At 50.4% G+C, this 21,381-nt stretch overlaps 1 protein-coding gene and 1 long non-coding RNA gene across 2 annotated transcripts; one reads left to right on the top strand and one right to left on the bottom strand.

Moving 5' to 3' along the window:
• Positions 1-4,823: 4,823 nt before the first annotated feature.
• PCDH12 (protocadherin 12) lies at positions 4,824-18,960 on the bottom strand. The gene is made up of 5 exons (XM_026499042.4): positions 18,758-18,960; positions 15,009-18,286; positions 11,847-11,944; positions 9,755-9,906; positions 4,824-5,681 (listed from the first exon to the last, which is right to left on the bottom strand). The coding sequence occupies exons 2-5, from the start codon at positions 17,886-17,888 to the stop codon at positions 5,206-5,208; spliced, it is 3,606 nt and encodes a 1,201-aa protein (XP_026354827.1). The 5' UTR covers positions 17,889-18,286; positions 18,758-18,960; the 3' UTR covers positions 4,824-5,205.
• Positions 5,776-10,240, top strand: LOC130542716 (uncharacterized). The gene is made up of 2 exons (XR_008957451.1): positions 5,776-7,242; positions 9,997-10,240. It is a non-coding gene; the product is annotated as an uncharacterized LOC130542716 (long non-coding RNA).
• Positions 18,961-21,381: the final 2,421 nt, after the last annotated feature.

The following is a 21,381-nucleotide window of genomic DNA, read 5'->3' on the forward strand; positions in this document are numbered from 1 at the left end:
CTCATGCAGCTGCCTCCCACAGATAGCTCCTTGGGATCTGGGACCTTACTGTCTTTGTATTCTGGTATCCTCAGCACTTAGCACAAGGCCCCATGCCGGTAGGGACTCCATACACACATTGGTTAGAGCTTACGTTTTTAGGTTGTACAATGCACTAATCTCTCTGCAAAAAAAAGAAAGGTTTCTGTGGTCAAATAAGTTTGGGAAATGCTGTACCAGACATCCCTCTTTTATAGATTCACAGTGCACATCAGCATCTTTAAGGTTCCAAGAAGTCCTGCAGTGAAGAACTTGGTTAACCCAGTGTTTCCCAGCCTGAGCTGAGCACAGAGCCCAGCTCTGTGCAGATTGCTAGTCAACCTTCCTGAGGCACCTTCTGTAAACTGTCATTTCCTGCCCTCCTGCGGAGTCCAACTCTTTAGCCTCTTCCCTTCCTGCTGTCATTTTGGGTTCCGGATTCCTCCCGGGGGGGGCATTCATACATGTCCAGGACTGTGGGTGTCCTGTGTTGATGACCAGATGCCGCCCTCCCTCCCCCTCAGTCGTTACAGGTTAAGTACTGATTCAGTCTGGGGTGCCAAACATGGAGGTAGGATATTTGTAAGTGCTCCTTGTGGAGAGGAAGGATGGAAGAGTCGTGAGAGAGTTGTTGTCAAGGGACCAAAAATCCTTGGCTGTGCAGTCACTGCGGTCTCCACACGGCCCCAGGGGATGGTTTCATCCACAGACCCAGGCGCTGCTGTGCTTTTGCCATTAAAATTCCATTATTAATAACTCATCATTAATGCCCTGAAAGGCAGTATGCAGGGGCGGGGGGGGAGGTAGGGAAGTGGCCCCTGGCAGGAGGGCCAGCCTGGGTTAGGATACTGGGGGACCCAAGTTGGGACCTTGTGCCCTCAACAATGAGACTTTTATGTGATTCTCTGCTGTTTCAATTTCCTTATCCAGTGATGCTGTTCTCAGGGAGTCCTGAGGCTGTAGTCGGAACAAGGCTGTTTGATTCAGTATATCTTCAGTGCTAATACAGTGCAGGGTACTTAGTAAATGTTCGGTAAATATTTATTCAAAGAATACATGGTTTCATGCATCGCCCCCTCTCTACCCAACACCTAGCACCAAGCCTAGCTAGCACATAGTAGGTGCTTTAAATATTTGTTGCATGAACGATTCTGTATACCCCTATTTCCAGTGCTACTCCGACACATAGTACTCACTCAATAAATAAAAAGTGTTCGTTGAATGAACGTTTCTGATCATGCCCTGCTCTTCCCCGTACCCATTACATTGTACTCCATCCTTAGTAGGAGCTGGACAAGGCTGACCTATTTTCTGGGTGCATACTATGTGCCAGGCCAAGCCTAAAACCCCTCCCTCTCCTGTCTTCCTGCGGGGATTGGGTTCTCTCCAGAGTCCCATGGGTAGTGGCTGCCATCTCACACTTGTTTCAGCCAGAAGAGAGGTAGGGTCAGTGAGCTGCCAAGCTGAAGTTGGGTGACAGACAAGGAGGCTGCCTGTCAGTCTCTGAGCTGCCCCCAGGCTCCAAGTGAGCACTGCACCGCACTCCTCGTGCTGGAGAACGGCTGACTATTGATAAAAAATGTCCCTCTGCGCTTTCCAAATTAAGACGACATTTAACTGAGTGCTGGCTGGCTTGCCTGCTCCCTCAGTCTCCCAGGGGACACAGCCCGTCTTGGTGAAAACAGTTCTGAGCATGTCCGAAGTCTCAGCTTTGACATCTTGGCTGATGCGAAGAAGTTTCCGTAAACCCTCCTGTTCAGCACGCTCCATTCTGTCACCATACCCCCTGTCACTCTCAGCCTGTTACTGGGAAAGTGCTGAGTGTCCTCATGCTAGGAGGGGGTTGCATGGTGCCCGTGAGCACTGACCTCACATACGTACATCCCCACGCTGACTGGACATCGGTTACCCCAGAACAGAAACAGCTCTACCCGAGAGTTCTCGAGGGTCTGCGGGCAGGGCAGAACCAAGGACCGACAGAGAGGATCACAGGGGTCCTTCATCTTATTTAGGTCACAGACTGCTTTGAAAATGTGGTGAAAGCACTGACTCCTTCCCTTAGAAAAGTGTGCATCCTCCCAATTTTGCATGCAATTCAGCTGATCCGTGGATCTTGAAGCCCAACCATGGACCCCAGGTTAGGAACTGTTGATATATTAAAAAGAACATTAAAGGCACCTGGGTGGCTCCATTGGTTAAGCAGCCGCCTTTGGCTCAGGTCATGATCCCAGAGTCCTGGGATGGAGCCTGAGTTGGGCTCCCTGCTCAGCAGGGAGTCTGCTTCTCCTTCTGCCCCTGCCCATCCCGCCCTGTTCATGCTCTTTCTCTCTCTCAAATAAATAAATATAATCTTAGAAAAAAAAAAAAAAAAGGACATCATACGAATTTCAGATCCAGATCCTAGCCCTGCCACACACCTGCCATGTGGCTTTGTGCAAGGCAGCCTTCTCAGTCTTGCCTTTTCTTTGGCAATATAATGTTCTAGCTCCTTATGACTAAAATTGCATGTGTTTGTGGAGGTTGAGGCCTGACTGAGACCAGTGCAGCATAACCTTTCATAGGTCAACATGTGCCTTCAAGAACCCAATAAGGACTTCCTATCTTCTGCCTAGAGAAATGCCTATATCCAAAGATTTGCCTAGTAACCACGAGGTCTACAGATGAAGGACTTCCGAACTGGAGTGAAGCAGTGATCCAGGATATCCAACGATCCAGGTGACAGCCATGATTCCAGATTTCTTTTTAAATTAATTAACTAGTTAATTAATTAATTAGGTTCCAGGTTTCTCAGGTGGCGTCTTCCCCCATCCTGTCTTCTCCCCACCCTCCCAACGCCAGCTCTGCATCAAAAATCCCCTAGTAACTGAGGGGGGAGGGGTGGCGGTCAACATTGTCTATTCTAGTTCTGTGGTTTTTAGACTTTGATTTCACATAATGGAAACTTTTTTTTTCTTTATAATGACATCTTAGCTGGAGCTCCAATACAGATAAAAGGGAACTCTGAAGCATTGATTTATTCATTTATTCATTCATTCATGCATTCAACAAGTAAGTATGCATCAGTGTTGCCTTGTGTCAGTCTCCTGGCTGGTCAAGCTGGAGATCCTGCCTGCTTAATCTCCCCTGGCCTCTCTCATTGACTTGGGGAACCCAACAGCTTAAAAGTCACAGATCTTGGAAGGAAATCACTTGGGACTGAAGTGAGGTGATCAGAGACCCAGAGACTCTGCTCTTTAAGCCCTTAACTTTTGGGAGCCTCGTTTTCGTCATCTGTAACATGGAATAACAGGATAATGGTACCATCATGGAGTCCAAGTTTACATGGTTTTCATTATCCTTGGTCGGGAATATGATTGGCCCATTTCTGTGGACAGAGAACATGAGTACTGGCTTCCAAAAGAGGACAGAAGTAGGAGCACAGAAAGGAATTTTTGCTTTCGGTGTCGAGGAGAGCTCCATGTTACTGAGAACCTGAATGGCTGGCTGAATGACCGCTTGGAAATTTCCAGGAAAATTATAAGGCTGAGCCTTGGAAAAATATTTGCTATTTCTTTGCTCCCTCTTGCCCTGGAAGTTTTGCTGCTGTCACTATCGATTTCATAGACCCAGTTCAAACACTGTCCTCTAGGGCCTGAATTCACAGGCCCAAACCTGCTGCGACAGAGGAAGATTTACCCACGAATGCTAGGTCTGCAAAGATGACTTCTGTACCTGAAGGGCTGATCGCTGGGAAAGGACAGCAGCCTGCAGAGGCCCAGGCCTGCGTCAAATCAGATCCAAGTCCCTCTTGTTTTGTGCTTGGAAATGCAGAGCCGTGCAGGCCTGAGCAGCTTCAGAAATATTCTTTTCAACAGTGTTTCATGAGGGAAACTCAGACAAGTCCATTACCAGCAAAAGCTCACCTGTGGGGCCTTTTCCTTTCCTTTCCTTGGCTGGCAGTCTAGTGTCAAGGTCAAGGACATAGGTTTTGGTGTTGGTCAAGTCTGGTTCCAGATCTTGGCTCTGCCTCTACTTTTTTTTTTTTTTTTTTTAAGATTTTATTTATTTATTCGACAGAGACAGAGACAGCCAGCGAGAGAGGGAACACAAGCAGGGGGAGTGGGAGAGGAAGAAGCAGGCTCATAGCAGAGGAACCTGACGTGGGGCTCGATTCCAGAACGCCGGGATCACGCCCTGAGCCAAAGGCAGACGCTTAACCGCTGTGCCACCCAGGCGCCCCCTACTTTTTTTTTTTTTTTAAAGATTTATTTACTTATTTTAGAGAGAGTGAGAGAGCATTCATGTGCAGGGGGAGGGACAGAAGGAGAGGGAAAGTAGCAGACACCCTGCTGAGCATGAGTAGCCCCACCTGGGCTTGATCTCATGACCCCGAGATCTTGACCTGATGCTTTACCAGCTGAACCACTCAGGCACCCCTCTGCCTCTACCCTTGATCTTGGGCAAGACCCTCTGCTTCTCCAAGCTTCATGTCCTTGTCTGTGAAATGGGGATAGCACCTCCCTCCCAGAGTTGTTGGAAAATTAAATTAAATCTTAGTGTAAAGCCTAGGGCCTGGTTCACATAAACATTCTATAAATAGGTTTTTCTTAGCCCTAATTTTGCAGCTGAGAAGCAGATTATTTGATAATGTAGCAATAGAGAAGTGGGGTCAAGAGTCCATATGTTCATCACTGTGTACTGACCACTGTGTACCCATGTGCCCTACTCCTGTCCAGGTCCAGCATACCCTCCTGCCAGGGAATGGGCGACCAGGAACCCTCACTCTGTGTTTCTTCCCTCCCCCTCTTGACAGGTGCACACAGGAGAATGAGCCAGTGCTTTTCCTTTATTAGTAGGTCAGAGAGCTTTGCCTGGCACCCCAGGATCCAGCCCCCACCCTCAAGTATGCAATGAGGCCTTCCTTTCTTGCTTAGGTCACGCCTGGGCATCTGTTCCACAGGAGGACTGACCCTCTGTGCTCTACACGTGTTTTGCCAGCAAACACTCATTTCAGCCACAAATGTCTCCGTCCTCCAATAAATTCACAGGCAGAGCCAGCCCCTAACAAGGGGCTGCTTTAATCAGCCAGCTATTAGTCGTGGGGCCCCTGCCTCCTCTGTGGGGCACCATCGGTCACCCTAAAGTTCTTGGGCCACCTCTGGACCGTGAGTTCAAAGATTTTAGAAAGCAGCTCCTGTCCCAGGATCCTCAGGGCCTGGGCTCCCTGACGTCTCCCAGGGCCCCTGGTTCCTGGATCCACAGGCCCCTGCCAATGCTGCTGCTGCTGCTGCCAGTCCTGTCCTCGGCCCCCTTCCTTCCACCCGGACCCCCCTGTCCTTCCGTGCCCGCGGCCCCGCTGGTGGCCAGGTCCAGACTGAGGGTCCTCCCGCAGACAGAAAGCCGCCGCAGGACCTCGGAGGCGGCCTCCACGGGCACGTCGGAGCGCTGCTCCAGCAGCATTTCCAACAGCGAGCTCATCTCCGAGAGGAAGGTGCTGGCCAGCCGCGTGCCTGTCAGGCTCAGCTCAGGCCCCGGCGCCTTGCCGAACGTCTGGAAGGTCCTCGGCTCCTCTACGGCCGGAGTGTCTGGTGAGAACACGTTGTCGCGGTAGTTGGTGGTGAGGGGCAAAGAGAGCCTCGCCATCCAGGCCGGGTCGGGGGCGCTCAGCCGGTCCAGGGCCAGGCCTGCACGGGGAGGAGGGGAGCCAGTGAGACCCGGGCCCAGGGCAGGGCCGGGCAGCCGGGGGTGGGGCTGTGGGCAAGGGCTCCGGACAAAGGAGGGAAGGAAAATGGCGGGGGACAGAGGGGAGGCCAGAGGGGGACGGGAAGGAAGAGGCCCTGACAGGGAAGCTCGTTGAGCAGGAAGGCTGCCGACTGAAGTACCCACAGGATCTGAGTGGGGAGGAGGCGCGAGGAGGAAGGACGCCTAGAATTAGAAATTGGCCCTTTCTGAAAGAAATTCCCGATCCGGCCGTGTTTCAGGGTAGATGTCTTCTACCCACTGCGGTACAGCCAGGATTTTCACTCCCTCAGGGCACTTGTAGCTGCGGATGGGGGGACATCCCTTTTCCTAGCCGAGGCTGGGGTTCCTGGCTTGGTGCTGCCATCTGTTTCTATTCATAGTAATAGTGACCATTTATTAAGTGCTTCCACGCCAAGCAATTGATGTGATTCTCTCATTTAACCTCAGCACAAACCTTTGAAGTAAAGAGCGCTATTCCATTTTACGGATGAGGAAACAAAGTTCCAAGAAGTTGAATCACCCATCTGCTAGGCAACCAAGCCCAGATTTGACCCCAAATCTAATGACTTTCTAGCCCCATATCCCTGTACCCTCCTCCCCACTCTCTGCGTAGCTTCCCTCCATTTCCTCCAGGGAGCTCCGGGTGCACACCTGCGGCCTCCGGCTTCCCCAGGCCTAGGAATGTCGGTGCTGTCACCATGCCCTAAACTCCCCAACCTTCGCTTCTCAAGCTGCAGGAAACCCAGGCCTAGAGGCAGACTCGGAAGGGGCTGTCTGCCTAAGCACTGCCCCAGGAAGGGGACGGAGCAATGAAAAACTGTCCCCTAGATCTCTAATGCCACCATCACACTTTTCCTTTCCCCCATCTCTTCAACAAAAATGCTATCTCAAAAAACTAGCCCTAGGCCGGATGGTAGAGGCCAAGCCAAAGAGAGCAAGGCTAAGTCTCATGGTTAAGAAACTCTACATTTAAGAAAAAAAAAAAGGTACAACATCCACTTTAGCATGTGTTTAATGTTTGCCTAAGGTGAGCTGCTTTAAAATCTGCATGTAATACAAGACTATGTCAAAATGTTAACTGAATTACCCCTGGACAGAAGTGATTTATTCTCTCTTCGTTTACCTACATTTTTCTACCTTAACCAAATATTATTTTTGTAATTTGGAACAGTTATTCCAAAATACAGCTAATGGCTGTTTATATTGATAAATGAGTCTCCGTCTTGCCTTGTCAGGGTGAAGCTGTGAGGCAGGGCAGGCCTCTTCCCACCTGGTCCAGCCCACGCCTGGGACTTAGTGAGCATTTCTTGAATGACTCAGTGAACATAAATATTAACCCTGGGCATTTGGGAGAATGTAAACCTTAGTTCCCTGAGATTCTGGGGGCAATAAGGTTGAAACTCTTTTGGTTACAGAATCAGGCCTTTGTACCAGGGTCAGAGAGCTTATGAAGCTTGGAATGAGAAAATTGCTGGAGTGTGTGAGAATGGCTGAAAAGCGTTGGTAAGTCTACCCGAAGGCAGGTGGACGCTGGGCTCATCTGGGCTTGATTTCCCACCTTTGCCATTTATGAGCAGTGTGACCTTGGGAAAATTGCTTAACCTCTCTGTGCCTCCTTTGTCTCTCATAAAGTGGTGAAATAGTAGTACTCATCTTGTCAGGTTGCTGTGAGCATTCCCTGAGCTCATGCAACCGTTAAAATGTTGTCCTCATCACATCATCAGATGGATGCAGCCATGACCCCTGGGGTCAGCAAGCTTACCAATAGCCCTCTGCCCTGTGAGCAGCACAGGCTTTTCTATCTCTGCTGCCCTCATCATCCGCCAGCATCCTCCATGCCCTCTGTGCTGTGAAGAAGCAGGACCATGTGGGAGCTGAGCACACAGGTTCCAGCCCAGAGTTGGCTGGTACAGATCTAATGTGAGCCATAGAGGTCATTTTAAATCTTCTAGGAGGCATGTTAAAAAAGTAAAAAGAAAAGGTGAAATCAGTTTGTAAAACATTTTTAAACTTATTATCATTTCACCTGAATATGAATATTTTTCAAATTAATGAGATATTTTACATTCTTTTTTCACCTGAAGTCTTCAAAATCTGAAGTGTGTTTTATATGTTTATCACATCTTTGTTTTAAATAATAAGTTACACTTTTTTATGCTTTTTATTTTATTTTTATTAAGTAAGCTCTATGCCCAACATGGGGCTTGAAGATGATTTTTTTTTCAAGATTTTTTTTTTTTTTCTTTTAAAAGTAATCTCTATGCCCAACGTGCAGCTTGAACTCATGACCCTGAGATCAGGGGTTGTGTGCAATGGCCACTAAGCTGGGCAGGGGCCCCCATCTATCACATCTTGATTGTGACTAGCCATTTTCATATGTGTGCTACTGTATTGGCCTTACAGTTGCAGATTCTAGACAATACTGTCCTACAAAACTTTCTGTATATGTGCTGTCCAAAGCAATATCCACTAACCGTATGTGGCTACTGAGTGCTTAAAATGTGGCTGGTATAACTGAGGAACTGAATTTTTCATTTGACTTAATTTTAATTAGATTTAATTTTACTTACTTTTAATTTAGAGCCACATTGCCAATGTTAGTAACCACTTTCTGCACAACCTTGGGAAAATTATTAAACAACCTTGCCCCTCCGTTTTTTTCCTTTATGAAATGGTGATAATGAATAATTCCTATCTCATAAGATTTTCTCATGAGGAACATAGAACAGGGACTAGCACATAGAAAGCTCTCAATAAATGTTAGCTATGTTTTTTTAACCAAGGAAAAGGAAGTCCCTGCCATACTTTCAGTGTGTTTGCAGCCAGATGGAGCACATAGGATATGGCTAGTTGAGAAACAGATTTTTAAACTACAGAATCAGAAAACAACAGTGTAGGGATGGACAGAGGTATGGTGTGTGACCTAAAGGAGGCTGACCAGTGTCCACCTAGCACATTCTTTTTTAATTTTTTAAATTTTATTTTATTATTTTATTTTACTTCTTAAAGAGATTTTATTTATTTATTTGAGAGAGAAACAGAGAGAGGGAGCACAAGTGGGGGGAGGGGCAGAGGCACAAGCAGACCCTCCGCTGAAGGCAGAGGTGGGGGGAGGGCCAGGATTGATCCCAGGATCCTGAGATCATGACCTGAGCCAAAGTCAGATGCTTAACTGACTGAGCCACCCAGGTGCCCCAGCTAGCACTTTCTTGAATTAAAGTCCAGATTACGTACTTATTGTCAAAACGAATTGTTTCTCTAGAAAATATTATTTTGGTTTCAGTTAGAAATGTTAACACATTGAAGAGTTGATTCAGTTCTCAGGATAGAAGGGTATTTAAACCCACCAAAGAAACACAAACGGGGGTGGGGGGGGGCGCCTGGGTGGCTCAGACGGTTAAGTGTCTGCCTTCAGCTCAGGTCATGATCCCAGAGTCCTGGGATCCAGTCCCACATCAGGCTCCCTGCTCAGTGGGGAGTCTGCTTCTCCCCATCCCCCTGCTTGTGCTCTCTCTCTGTCAAATAAATGGATAAAATCTTAAAAAAAAAAAAAAAAAGAAAGAAAGAAACACAAACGAGCTTTTTAGGAATTAAGGGGAGGTCTCCTGATGGCAGGCAGGCATTCAGTCACTGATGAGCTGAGTGACTCTGGACAGGCTGTGGTACTTCTCTGAGCCTCAGTTTGCTTCTCTCTAAATTGGAGCTCCTAACATCTACCTCCAAAGACAGTCTGAAAGCTTAACTGAGCTAATGTGTATAAGATGCTTCCTAGTACCTGGCACACACCAAGAGCTCATTTACTATTCTTAGGATTTTTTAAATGAATCATCGAAGTAGAATCTGGTCTTTAAACAAATGAAGACTGTCTGAAGCATTAGGGAAAGTAAAAAGTTGCTGATATTCCTGCCCAGAAACAAAATGTCTGTGTTCTCTTGTGGAGAAGTCTGACGCCTGGAGATGCGAGGGGACCGCGGGGGGCAGAAGCAGGCTCAGCGAGATCCTGAGGAGTCCTTACCTGTGTGTGGGTCCAACAGGCTTGACAGCTCTTCTTCTAGCAGCTGCTTCACAGACAGGTCCTCCTCAGGATCCGAGCACCCTTCCTCCTGGTCTGGTTCTGCCTGGCCACCAGCCCTGGCACCTGGGCCATCGGGGTCTGGGATGGTGCTCCTGCAAAGGAAGCCAGCCGGTTCACCAGTGAGGAAGTTCACACACTGATTCATTCATTCCTGCTCATGAACATTCTTCTACTCCTGCCAGCATTCATCCGTCCACACGAGGAGGTGGATACGCAGCCCAGCCCTCAGACTCGGACCAGCCTGGGTTACCGGTCCCAGGCCTCCTGCCTGATTTGCATCTGTTGCCTCGTCTGTAAAATGGAGGTAATCAATAACACCCGTCTTTTGTCTCAGGCGAAATGAGACAGTGTCTGTATAGAAGCTAGGATCTGGCACCTCACAAGCACTCAGCAAATAGAAGAAACAATGTTTGCATTGATACCATTATTCACCATTGTCCTTCCCATTCCTTTGCATTGCCTGGCCCAGAGTCGGACTGTAAGTAACTTTGACTGAGACAATGCAGTCATCTGTCCATCCATCTATCCATCCACCTCTGTCCGTCTGAGTATGAGCTCCAGTGAGAGCAGAAATTTTTGTCTGTCTCATTCCCCGGTCACCAGTGCTCAAAACAGGGCCTGGCACATAGTAGGTGCTTCATAAATACTTGGTGGACAAACTGACTGAATATTCCCTACTCCCTATTTGAGGCCAAATCCCAGACCAGCATAGCAGGGCGAAAGAGGATGCAGCTGGGGTGAGGCATCAGAAAGCCACTCAGACTCTCCCTGACTCCTGCTGTCTCCACCCTGGCCCCTCCCTCCCACAGACCCTGCCTGCCACCTGGGGGAGGCCAGTTCCTGGAACTGCCTCAGTGTGTGTGGGGGGGTAGGTCTGGCCTCACATTCCAGTGGGTGGGAAGGCTCCCAGAAGGGCTTTAAGGTCTGGGGTCCTTTCTGCTTTTTTTCTGTGACCATTTCTGCTGCCATGAAGGGATCAGTAGGGAGGCGGCAAATTTGCAAGTGATGATGACAATAACTAACGTTTATTAGGCAGTTAGTTACTCTGAGTCGGGCCTTATGCTTTGCAAGGTATATGCACCTTATCCTTAAACTTTTCATCTCTGTAAGGGGTTCTCCTGTTATCATTCCCATTTTCCAAATAAGAAAACCAAGACTTGTGAAAATTATGCACCTTGTCCATGGATTAAGTGTCAGAGCAAAAATTCAAATCTGGGCTGATGAGTGTGTGCACTGACTGCAGCTCTATGCTAACTCCCACCATCTTTGCCGAAAAGAAGCTACGACTTGTCAAGGCAAGAGCACCAAACCTAGAGTCAGGTGCCCCGAGCTGCTCCCAGCTTTGACACTCACTGGCTATGTGACCTTGAACAAAGTCACTTTAGGAGGAAAGGGCTTAGCATCGGTCATACACCTTCTATATGCCAGTCACTGGGCTGTGGGCTTAAAATACATCTGATCGTTAAGTCCTTACCCCATCACTGCAAGGAAGTGTGGTGACCTCTGTTTTACAGGTGAGAAACTGAGGCCCCAAGGATTTACCTGGCTTGCTCAAGTTGAACATAGCTGGGTTGTATCAAACTACTTAGAGCCCCAGTTTCTACATCTGTAACGAAAAGGAGTTAGGTTAGATGTCCTCTCGGGCTCTCTTTAATTCTAGGACTGCCCAAAAGAACACACCCACACACTCATGTCCTTAGCTAGGGAACCTTCATATTATGTTGAAGGGTCAAGACAAAGAAAGCTGAAAGTTACACATTTAAAGCCCATAGCCTAGCACCTCTGCAATCAGGGGACAGATAGAGCCTCAGGGATGAAGTCATTTCCTTAGAGACTCTGGGTCCTGTAAATACTATAAATACAGTTGCTCCAGGACCACGCTGCCTGGGACGGGGGGATGGATGCTGTCCGCTGCTCTCCCAGGGGGCCTCTGTCTGGGATGTGCTCACTCTTCCTCAGATCACAGAGGCTCCAGGGGTGAAGGCAAGCCGGTGGGGGGATTGAGAAGCCTGTGGGTCCATGTGCTGCTTACCTGCCGCCGCTGGGCTTGGCCAAGTACTTATTTCCCCGGTGGTTTGGTTTGGGCTGGAATTGGCCCTGATGCAGCAAGGACAGCAGCTGGGAGATTTGCTGCAAGACAGGAAAAATCTGTTGACTCCACACAATTCCGACCCAGCACACTTCCTTGCCGGATGTTTCCCTCAATGCCGGCGCTTTCTTTTTATAGTCTTTCCTCCAGCTTCAGATGTTTGTGTGATCAGATGGGGGATGGTGAACAGTGACGGAGGCAGGGACCTGTGCAGGCAGGATCCTTGCTTTGTCATGTCACCACAGGACCTGGGTGTCTGAGGGAGAGAAGAAGGACCCCCTGGGCCCACCCCTCGTTCTCATTCCGAGTGACCTGCTCCTGCTGGAATCTGTGGGATGGGGCTGAAAAAAGCATTTCCTGATCATAAATCCATTATTACTTTGATAAGGATTATCTTAAGGAGTTATTTCCCCACCTTCAGCAGTACTCAAACACTCAGCCAATTTTGGTGGGGCCAGATGCAAGACTCTGCTGCGGAGAAAGCAAAATGGTATCATTCAATCATTCATTTATTCATTCTTTCATTCATTCAACAAGAGTGTGAATGAAAACAGAAGGCACTGCAGGCTGAAAGTCCGGGAGATGGTGGAGGTTCAGAGAGGCTGGGGAATGTGACAGGGGTTGGACAAGATGTCAGGGCGACACCCTGCAGGGCCTTGTGAAGGCAAAGGCAACAGACCAAGTCTTGGGAGGCCAAGTTCTAGTTCAAGGTCATTTCTAGTTTGTGTGATGTCAGGCAGGTTTTTAGACATACTCAGACCTCAGTTTCCTCATCTCTAATTTGGAGCTGGAAATACCCTTCCAGCCTTCTTCACAGGGTGGTCAGGATTAATTAACCCAGTGGTTTGAGAATTTAAAAGAGAATGCAAGGACTATGGGTTGTTATTCTTAGCCTCTGGCTCTTGGGCCTACCCCCAGTCTTCCTGGAGAAGGCCCACTCAGCCTCTCTGGGCAGCTCCAGCTAGAAAGTGCCAACCTCAGAGGACAGTTGGAAGAGGGCTGGGGCCCAGTTGCCTGCCTCAGGGCACATCTCATTTCCTGACTCAGGTCCAGAAGCCCTCCTAAGGCACCTGCCACTCTTCCAAGTGTTAGCTGATAGATAGTTCAGGAACACTCCCTGAGTGCCACAGCCTGAGCATAGTGCTGCCATTCACGGTGGCTTCATGGTTAGAATGCAGACTGTGGAATCAGTCAGACTCGAATTCAAATCCTAAATCTGCCCCTGCCCCAGTTTCATCTGGACGGTTTCGAGAAATTACCTAAGCATTTTGAGCCTCAGTTTCCTTAGCAGTAAAAAGGGAATAATAACAAGGTCCATGTGGTTGTAGTTATAAGGATTAAATGAGTGAAAGTATATAATTTATTTATTTAAACTTTTTTTTTTAATGTAATCTCTGTGCTCACTGTGAGACTCAAACCCATGACCCCAAGATCAAGAGTCACGTGCTCCACTGACTGAGCCAGCCAGGTGTCCCTATGATTCATTTATTAATAGATATTTTGACAAGCACTTAATAACTGTAGGGTGGTGTATAATCTCATTTAATTCTTCTAATAACCCTAGGGAAAAGTTACCATCATACCCATTTTGCAGATGTGGAACGTGAGGCTTAGAGGGACTACACATCAGTTAGTGGCAGGGCTAGAATTTGAACCCAGATCTGACTCCCTGTGGCACTGTGCTGCTGGAAAAACATGAGCATTAGGTAAGTTGCCTCTTACCCTCACATTGATCCCAGCCGGGCACTCTTCTTTCCATCACCTCAGTGAGTTCACCCCCAGTTCCTGCTCTCAGCTGTCTCTGTTCACCAACAAACAGCACAATGTCTGGCTCCTAAAGCTCACTCAGTAAGCATTTGAAGAATGAATGAATGAATGAATGAACGAACGAACGAACGAATGAATGGCTCTGGGCAACCTCTGGGGCTACATAGGGCTCAGGGCAAGACTCCTAAGACAGCAGTGGGGCTCTCTCCAGGTGGCTTCCTGGGGAGGATGTGGGGGAAGGAAGCTGTGTCCTTGCTCCACAGGAAACCTGAGTTGACTGCCTGGCCAAACAGACATGTGCCCGGAGTGGGCAGCCTGGCACAGGGACAGTTATCTGAAGTGTAGAGGAATGGATATGGGTGTGAGATCAGGTACCGTCTCTGAAAAAGATTTCCCATTTTTGTCTAGTAAATGCTAGGTCACTAGATGCTTTGTCTTTCATTATTCCATTTAATCCTCAACCCCTGGGAGGTAGCACAGGGTAAGTTTGGCATCGTAATTGCCATTTGAGGAAAATGAGGCTCTGATATTGGACAGACTTGCCTAAGGTTGCCCAGCTACTGAGTGGCTACGCTGAAATTTGAACCCAGATCAGATTCCCAAGTTCTGAGGTTGTTTCCACTGCCCCGTTCTGCAGGTCTAGCCAACACACTTAGTCTCAGGCAAGTCAAATGCAGCCCCCGAGCCCAGGGGCAATGATGCCCATGCTGGCCTGCTTCATAGGAAGGCTGCCCAGATGAGAAGAGGGCAGGGGGAGACGAAGAGCTTTGCAGAAGTCACTGTAACCATTTGCTGAGTGCCGACTATGTGCCGGACCTTATTCTAGGCTTTAAGTGCACTCATTTCGTCTTCAGGCAAATTTAGGAGATGGGTGCTATTAACATAGATATCTTCAACAGAGAAGCTGAGGAACATTCCTGTGGTTCACAGCTAGGAAGAGGTGGAGTCAGAATTTGAACCCAGGCAGCCTTGTCCCAAAGCTTGTATTCTTAAACGTGCCTTTTGCTGGGTGTCTTCTTGTGCCAGGCACACTGAGTACGTGCTTTATAGGAATTAACTGATCAAATCCTCAGGACAACTCTGCAAGGCACATGCTTTTACCATCATCTCTATTTTATAGATAGGGAAATGAAGGCTCAGAGACAGTTAGTAAGATGCCCAGGATCACACAGCTAGATTTTGTTAACCCCTGAGCTGTGCCCTCCCCCACTGCATCCAGCGTACCATAAAGTCCCTGGACAGCCTAAGGAATGAATGTGATGACTGTAAGGGTAATGGGGGTGTCTGACATGGTGGGTCCAGGGGTGACCACAGAGAGAGCCTCCCACACCCCGGTACCTGAACAGGAGGAGAATCCATCGTGAGCTCCTCTACGGGGTTCCGCTCCGCAAAAGCAGCCACAGATAGCCGGACCAGGCTCCGCAGGATCTGACGGGGACCCGACTCTTTCTCGGGGGTCACTTTGCTGTTGAGATTCGGCTGCCGCCTCAGAGTTGCCGAGGAGGCCGGTGGACTCAGTGGGGCCTCCTCACTGCCTGGGTCTCCTGGCAGCCTCCCTGTGGGGCTGCCCATAACCTTCGGGGGCCTTGAGCGTGGCTGGCCCATCACAGGCTGGGACTCAGGAAGGTTCAAGTTCTCCCGGGAGGCGTTCCTCTGCCTGGGATGGTTGAAAAGGAGGTTGACAGTGTCTTGCAGCACCTCACGGCTCTCAGCCTGTGCTCCCTGGTTGCCTTGGTTACGCAGGGTTCTATACAGTGTAGGCGTGAGGTGAAAGGGGGCCTGCAGGCAGGGGTCCCAGCCTGCTTCCATCATCCCTTCCTTGCCTGCTTCCTTGTGGGGCTGCCCGACTTCGCCAGGCTCATCCGCCTGGCCCCTGAGCACAGGCACAAGGTGGATATCTGCCTTCTGAATGTGTTTCTGGGGCCTCTTGGGCTGGTGGCGGTAGGTAGATTCAGCCTCCCGACAGTTGTAGGCCCTGTTGTCTTTCTTCTCCGTCCTGCAGATGGACATGATCAGAGCCAAGATCAACCCAAAGATGGCCAGCAGTACGACCAGGCAAATCACTGTCAGCATCGATGTGCTCAGGGTCCCAGGCTCACGGGCCAAGTCCCTCAAGTGATCCACGCTGGTGACAAACGAGACCCTCAACAGTGCTTGGGTCTGCAAGGAGGGGCTGCCACCGTCTTCTACCACGATCTCCAGCTCCCACTCACTCCCAATGAGGCTGCTGGCATTGGTAATGTTGATGAACAACTGCCCCAGGTGGGGGCTGAGGACGAAGAGATGGGCTTCATTCCCATGCCTAATGCTGTAGAGGAGCTCTCCATTTGCCCCCGAGTCTGCATCTCTTGCTACGATGGTGGCCAAAAGAAATGGCCGGGAACCGTGGCTTGTCAGTGGTGGTGTGTTAGCACCCGCTGGACCCAAGCCATTAGGAGTTTCAATGGGCACCAGAAGGTGGCCTGTGGAGGCATTTACAAGCACAGAGAGGCTGGCTTTTCCATCGCTGAGTATAGGATGAATCACCTCTGGGGCATTGTCGTTGACATCCAAGAGGCTGACCCACACAGAGACGCTGGATGCAAGCTGGGGCTGGCCCCTGTCCTCTGCAATCACGCGGAACTCAAAACTGGCCATCTGTTCATAGTCTAGTGACCTCTGAGCAGTGACATCTCCTGTGTCTGAGTCAATAGCTACCAAGTGAGAAATTGGGGAGTCCTGGATACGGTATGAGATTTTTCCATTTATGCCCAAGTCTGCATCATGAGCCTTGACGGTAATGAGGTGAAGAGAAGGTAGGTTGTTCTCCCGAGTAGAGACCTCATACCTGTTCCTCTCAAACACAGGTGCGTTGTCGTTGGCATCACTGATCTGAATGCTGAGCTGTTTCTTGGCCGATAATGGCTGGAGTCCTTGGTCTTGAGCCAGCAGAGTGAGGGTATATTTGGGCCACTGCTCTCTGTCCAGTGTGGTGTTGGTTAGCAGCATGTATGTGTTGCCGTTGGTCCTTTTCAGCCTGAAGTGGCCCAGTTCTTGGCTCAGCCAACAGTGGACCAGACCATTGTTTCCTGAGTCCAAGTCATCTGCCATGACGAGAGCAATGAAACTATCCTTCGGAAGAGCTTCTGACACCAGTGATGGCTGGGAGGCCCATGTGATGTGGATGCTCGGGGCATTGTCATTGACATCCAGAACCTTGATGAGTACTTTGCAGTGGGCTGGGATGGGATTGGGACCTAGGTCCCTTGCCTGGACATCCACCTCATAGGCAGGATTCTTTTCGTAGTCTAGGGGTTGACGCAGAATCACCTGGCCCGTCTTCGCATCGATACTGAAGGTGTCCAGCACCTCTGGAGGCACATGCTTACTGAGGAAGAATTCCACCTCCCCATTGGGGCCTTGGTCAGGGTCCGTGGCAGTCAAGTTTATGAGGAGGGTACCAGGAGCAGCATCTTCTTGGATTTCTAGTGCCAGTGAGCTCTCGGCAAACACAGGGCTATTGTCATTGGAGTCCAGGACATTGACCTTGACCAAGCTCGTGCCTGACTTGGGGGGGTTCCCACTGTCATAGGCAGTTAGCACCAGATCAAAAAATGAGTGGATTTCCCGGTCTAGCTCCTTCACCACCACAAGTTCTGCATGTTTGGTCTCATCGGGCCCCACGATGACATCCAGGGCAAAGTGCTCGCTGGGAGACAGCGTGTAAGAGTGCAGGGTGTTGGGGCCAGTGTCTGGGTCCAGGGCTCTGTCCAGGGGGATCCGGGTGCGCAGAGAGGCACTCTCAGAGATTTCCAGCTCCTGCTCACCTTTGGGGAACTGTGGCTCATGGTCATTGATGTCCAGCACCTGGATCTCCACGTGGATCAGAGCCAAATCCCCCGTGGCAAGCACGTCAAAGGAAACTAGGCAGGGATCCTGCTGCCGGCAAAGCTGTTCTCGGTCCAGCCGCCTCCCTGTGCTAAGCAGGCCGTCCTCAGGATCCACCTGGATGGGGAGAGTCTGAGACAGCTGCAGGACCTGGAAGGCAGCCTTCGTCTGCCCGTGCCTCTCCTCCCAGCCCAGTTCCCGGGACAGCTTCCCTATCACCGTGCCAGACGGCACCTCTTCTGCCACTTGGTATTTCACAGTGAGAGTGGCCACTTCCTGACTGTGCCCTGGAAGGAACAAGTAGCCACCTGACCCCAAAAGCCCCAGCAGAAGTGGCAGAAGTCGCATCATGCTTACCGCCAGAATGGGCCAGCCTCAGAAAGCACTACAGTTCTTCAAAGGCGAGGCAAGTCCTCCAGTGTTTGCTGAGGGGCTTGATTAGCCCCGTTCTCCTGCCCCCAGACCTGCTGTCACAGCCTCGTCCCATAATTAGATGATGATGGAAGTAGCAGGATTCCCAGGCAAGGCCATCTTCATCTGAAGAGATCTCAGAGGTCCAAGCACTGATGAAGTGAAATTGCCAAAGGACACACCGCACAGGGGCACCCGTGGGTCCCTTTCAGTAAATGATGGACAAGAGCCGGTCCAAGAGGGACTTGACCCAGTTAAGCAGGATGTGGGGATCTGACTTCCAAACAGTTGCTGGGCTGGGGAAATGGAGAAGCAGCTTTTTCCTATGGAAACCCCACCTACAGGAAAAGGGAGGGCTGTAAGTTTCAATGCCAATTAGAGAAAGAGGGCTTCCCGTGAAGCCCGAGGGGCCTGCCACGGAGGAGGATGGGCCAGGGCTCCTGGGACAGGCCGAGGGGAAGGTGCTATCCAAGCAAGGCAGCCCTGAGGGAAAGGGATCCGCTGTGTAGGCAAGTGGGCAGAGAGCCTGAGCCTGAGCCTGCCGCCGATACCCCTCCTGGGCATGTCATGCTCCCTGTCTCTCCTTTCCGAGGCTGTCTTTGTTTCCCTCATATCCCCATTATTCCTCTCCCATTCCGGTCTTTTCCCCATACTGATCTACCTCTAAGTCCTGACTCTGCCCTGATCATCCATTTTTGTCTCTCAGGAAGCAGCTGTGATTAAGAGAGTGGCCATCAGAGCCAAACTGCCTGGGTTCAAATCTTGACTCCGCAATTTACCAGCTGGGTCATGTGGGACGAGTCACTTACCCTCTCTGGGCTTCCACCTCTTCATCGTTAGAGTGTGGATGGGGATAAGAATAGTAGCTCTCACAGCAGGAAATTGTGAGGACAAATGAAATGATGCATGAAGGGCCAGGTCCTGGCTCAGAGGCACAGGCAATGACGTTTTGTGAGCGGTGGGTGTTGAGAACTGAATAGCTGGTCTCGTCTTGTAGCTCTGGCTCTTGCACTGGCCCCGGGGCAGTCCCTGCCCACACAGACCCATGAAGGTGCCCATGGCCTTGGCTCCTGAAGCGCTGGGATCTCTCTGACCTGACCATGTGGCTTCCCTCCCCCTTCCCTTCTTGCTCCCCGGCCTGGAGGCCCATTGTTCTCTGCATCTGGTCCAGCCTGAGTCCCTATCTGGGGGAATCCCCAGCCTTCAGCTCCCCTGCCTCAGAGGTTTTTATACTTGTCCCTCTCCCACGCCTTCCTCTCCTTATCCTTCCCTTCCCCTGATTCTTTTCTCCCCACTGCTGTTTACGATGGAGTCCCATGAACAGTACTGCCTCCCCATCCCCAACACTCCTAGGGATGTGGAGGTTTTCAGGTGTGCCCTCCCCTCATTCACCTCCTCACAGAGGTGAGACCCAGGATCACTTGGGTGGCATTTAAGGTGGCTTGTGGCTTCTCATTTCTCTCCTCACTTGCTGCATCCAGCGCACTCCTGGTCTTATACTCTGCCTCGGGCTGAGTGTAGAGGTTTGTACAACATTGGAAGTCATGGGAATTTAAGGGCAGCTTCCTTTAGGTGGCTGTTGGCAACTGAGTCCTTGAGGCTGGAGGTGCCCATTGGAACATGGGGAACCCCCAGCAGGGCCTGTTGGCCTGTAGGCCTGTGGCCATTAGGACAGGGGCAGCTGAGGGAGCTCCCTGGCCTTAAAGCCATCTGTGCCCCTCCCCGCCCCTCATCTTTTCTTTCCCACGCCCTGTCCTTCACTCCATGTTCCACTCCTGGAGGTTTCCTGTTCTTGTCACTTGTCGAACTACAGCAAGGGCCTGAATCCATGGAGCCACCTCTTACAGTGTGGCTCTAGAGACAGAACACCAACAAGCTTGGAGACATTGCACAAGTCACTTAACCCCCCTGGGCCTCAGTTTCCTTCTCTGTAAAGTGTGGCTATCACCCACCTCATGAGATTGTGGTCAGGATTCAGTGAGGTGGTACCTTTAAGGGCCCCAGCACAGGGCCTGGTACAGAGAAAGTACCCATTCCGTGTTATTGTAGCTGGTGTTATTTTCCAGGCGTTATGCCTCTGATGCAAATGGTGAGGATGACCTTGCATTTGTCTCTTCACTTTTTTTTTTTTGAAGATTTTATTTATTTATTTGACATAGAGTGAGAGAGAGCACAAGCAGGGGGAGTGGCAGGGAGAGGGAGAAGCAGGTCCCCCTGCTGAGCAAGTAGCTGATCCCAGGACCCTGGGATCAGCAGATGCATAACCAACTGAACCACCCAGGCACCACTGTCCCTGCACGGTTTTCTCTGCCTCTGTGGCCAAGGAAGCTCATTTTCCAGGGCTTCCTCAGTCCAGGCTTGGACCAGGTGCTGCCTATGCTTCAAGGGGAGCCAGCACAGGCCCCAGGCTCCTGCTGCTCAGAGATGGGCCCTGTGCTCATTGCCCTTGGGTGACAGCATGGCAACCTTACTCTCTGGCCCTTACTTGTGCTATCATGTGCAACGCAGCTAGCAAGACAAAGTGGCCCACAGGTGGCTTGTGGAGGGGGCGGGGAAAAGGAAAGAAGGAGGCCCAGTGGCTCTGTGTTTGGGCCTAGCGGTCAGGGGAGGCTCCTCATGGAGGGCACTGGGCCAAATCCTGAAGACAGGGAGGAAAGTGGGTGAGCAAGGGAGAGGCAAAACAGGCAGAGGGAGCAGAGTGGACAAAGGCCGGAGGTGAGTGAGCTGATTCCTTACAGAATCTCAAGAGAGTCTGTCTGTGTGGAGAGTGGGGAGGAGGAAGGTAGGCCAGGGGTGTCAAAAGGGGTTGCTAGATCCTGGAGGGCCTGGAGTGCCGTGCTAAGGATGGACCTTGTTCTGGAGGCCGTGGGGAGGTTTGAATGGCCCTGAGCAGGAAGATGAGGACAGTAGCTATACGCCAGGCCTTGTCCTGAGTGCTTTACCTACGTCCTCCTGTTCCACCCTTACACCTGGGCCATCGGGATAAAGAAGCTGAGCACAGAGGGTTAGCTAACTTGCCCAAGATCACCCAGATTGGACCTCCAGAAAGCCCCCTGGGCTGCGCTCTGGAAAATGGATTGAAAGAAAACAGAGGAGGGAGAGGGGGAGGGGAGTTGGGAGTAATGCAGGGGAGCTTTGGTGCAGGAAACTCTGGTGCTGACAATGTTTCCAGAATGCCATCTGGTGGCCAAAGGCAGAGAGAAAGGCACAAAGGCAGAGAGGTGGATACGTGGAGCTGCTGCCTAGAACACAGTGGAAGGAGCTGACACACGACAACAATCACTTATCACGAGAACCCTAATGTGACCCACTGCCCACTGAAGGAATCATGGAATTCACGACTTGGCCAGTGTTGTTAATATGTATATTCTTGAAAGGACATTGTTCTATTTATGCTCTCTGTGTGCGTGTTGCCTTAACTGTACTATGGATG

Source organism: Ursus arctos, unplaced genomic scaffold (genome assembly GCF_023065955.2).
Source record: "Ursus arctos isolate Adak ecotype North America unplaced genomic scaffold, UrsArc2.0 scaffold_5, whole genome shotgun sequence".
Lineage (NCBI taxonomy): Eukaryota > Metazoa > Chordata > Mammalia > Carnivora > Ursidae > Ursus > Ursus arctos.

What these genes read in the sequence shown, in the direction of transcription:
- PCDH12 (XM_026499042.4), bottom strand. Translation starts at nt 17,888, where the DNA reads ATGATGCGACTTCTGCCACTTCTGCTGGGGCTTTTGGGGTCAGGTGGC. An exon ending in TGGATTCTCCTCCTGTTCAG is followed by an intron (nt 11,945 to 15,008) that starts GTACCGGGGTGT and finishes CCTGTCTTGCAG; the next exon opens with CAAATCTCCCAGCTGCTGTC. An exon ending in CCTGTTGGACCCACACACAG is followed by an intron (nt 5,682 to 9,754) that starts GTAAGGACTCCT and finishes CTCCCCGTGCAG; the next exon opens with GCCTGGCCCTGGACCGGCTG.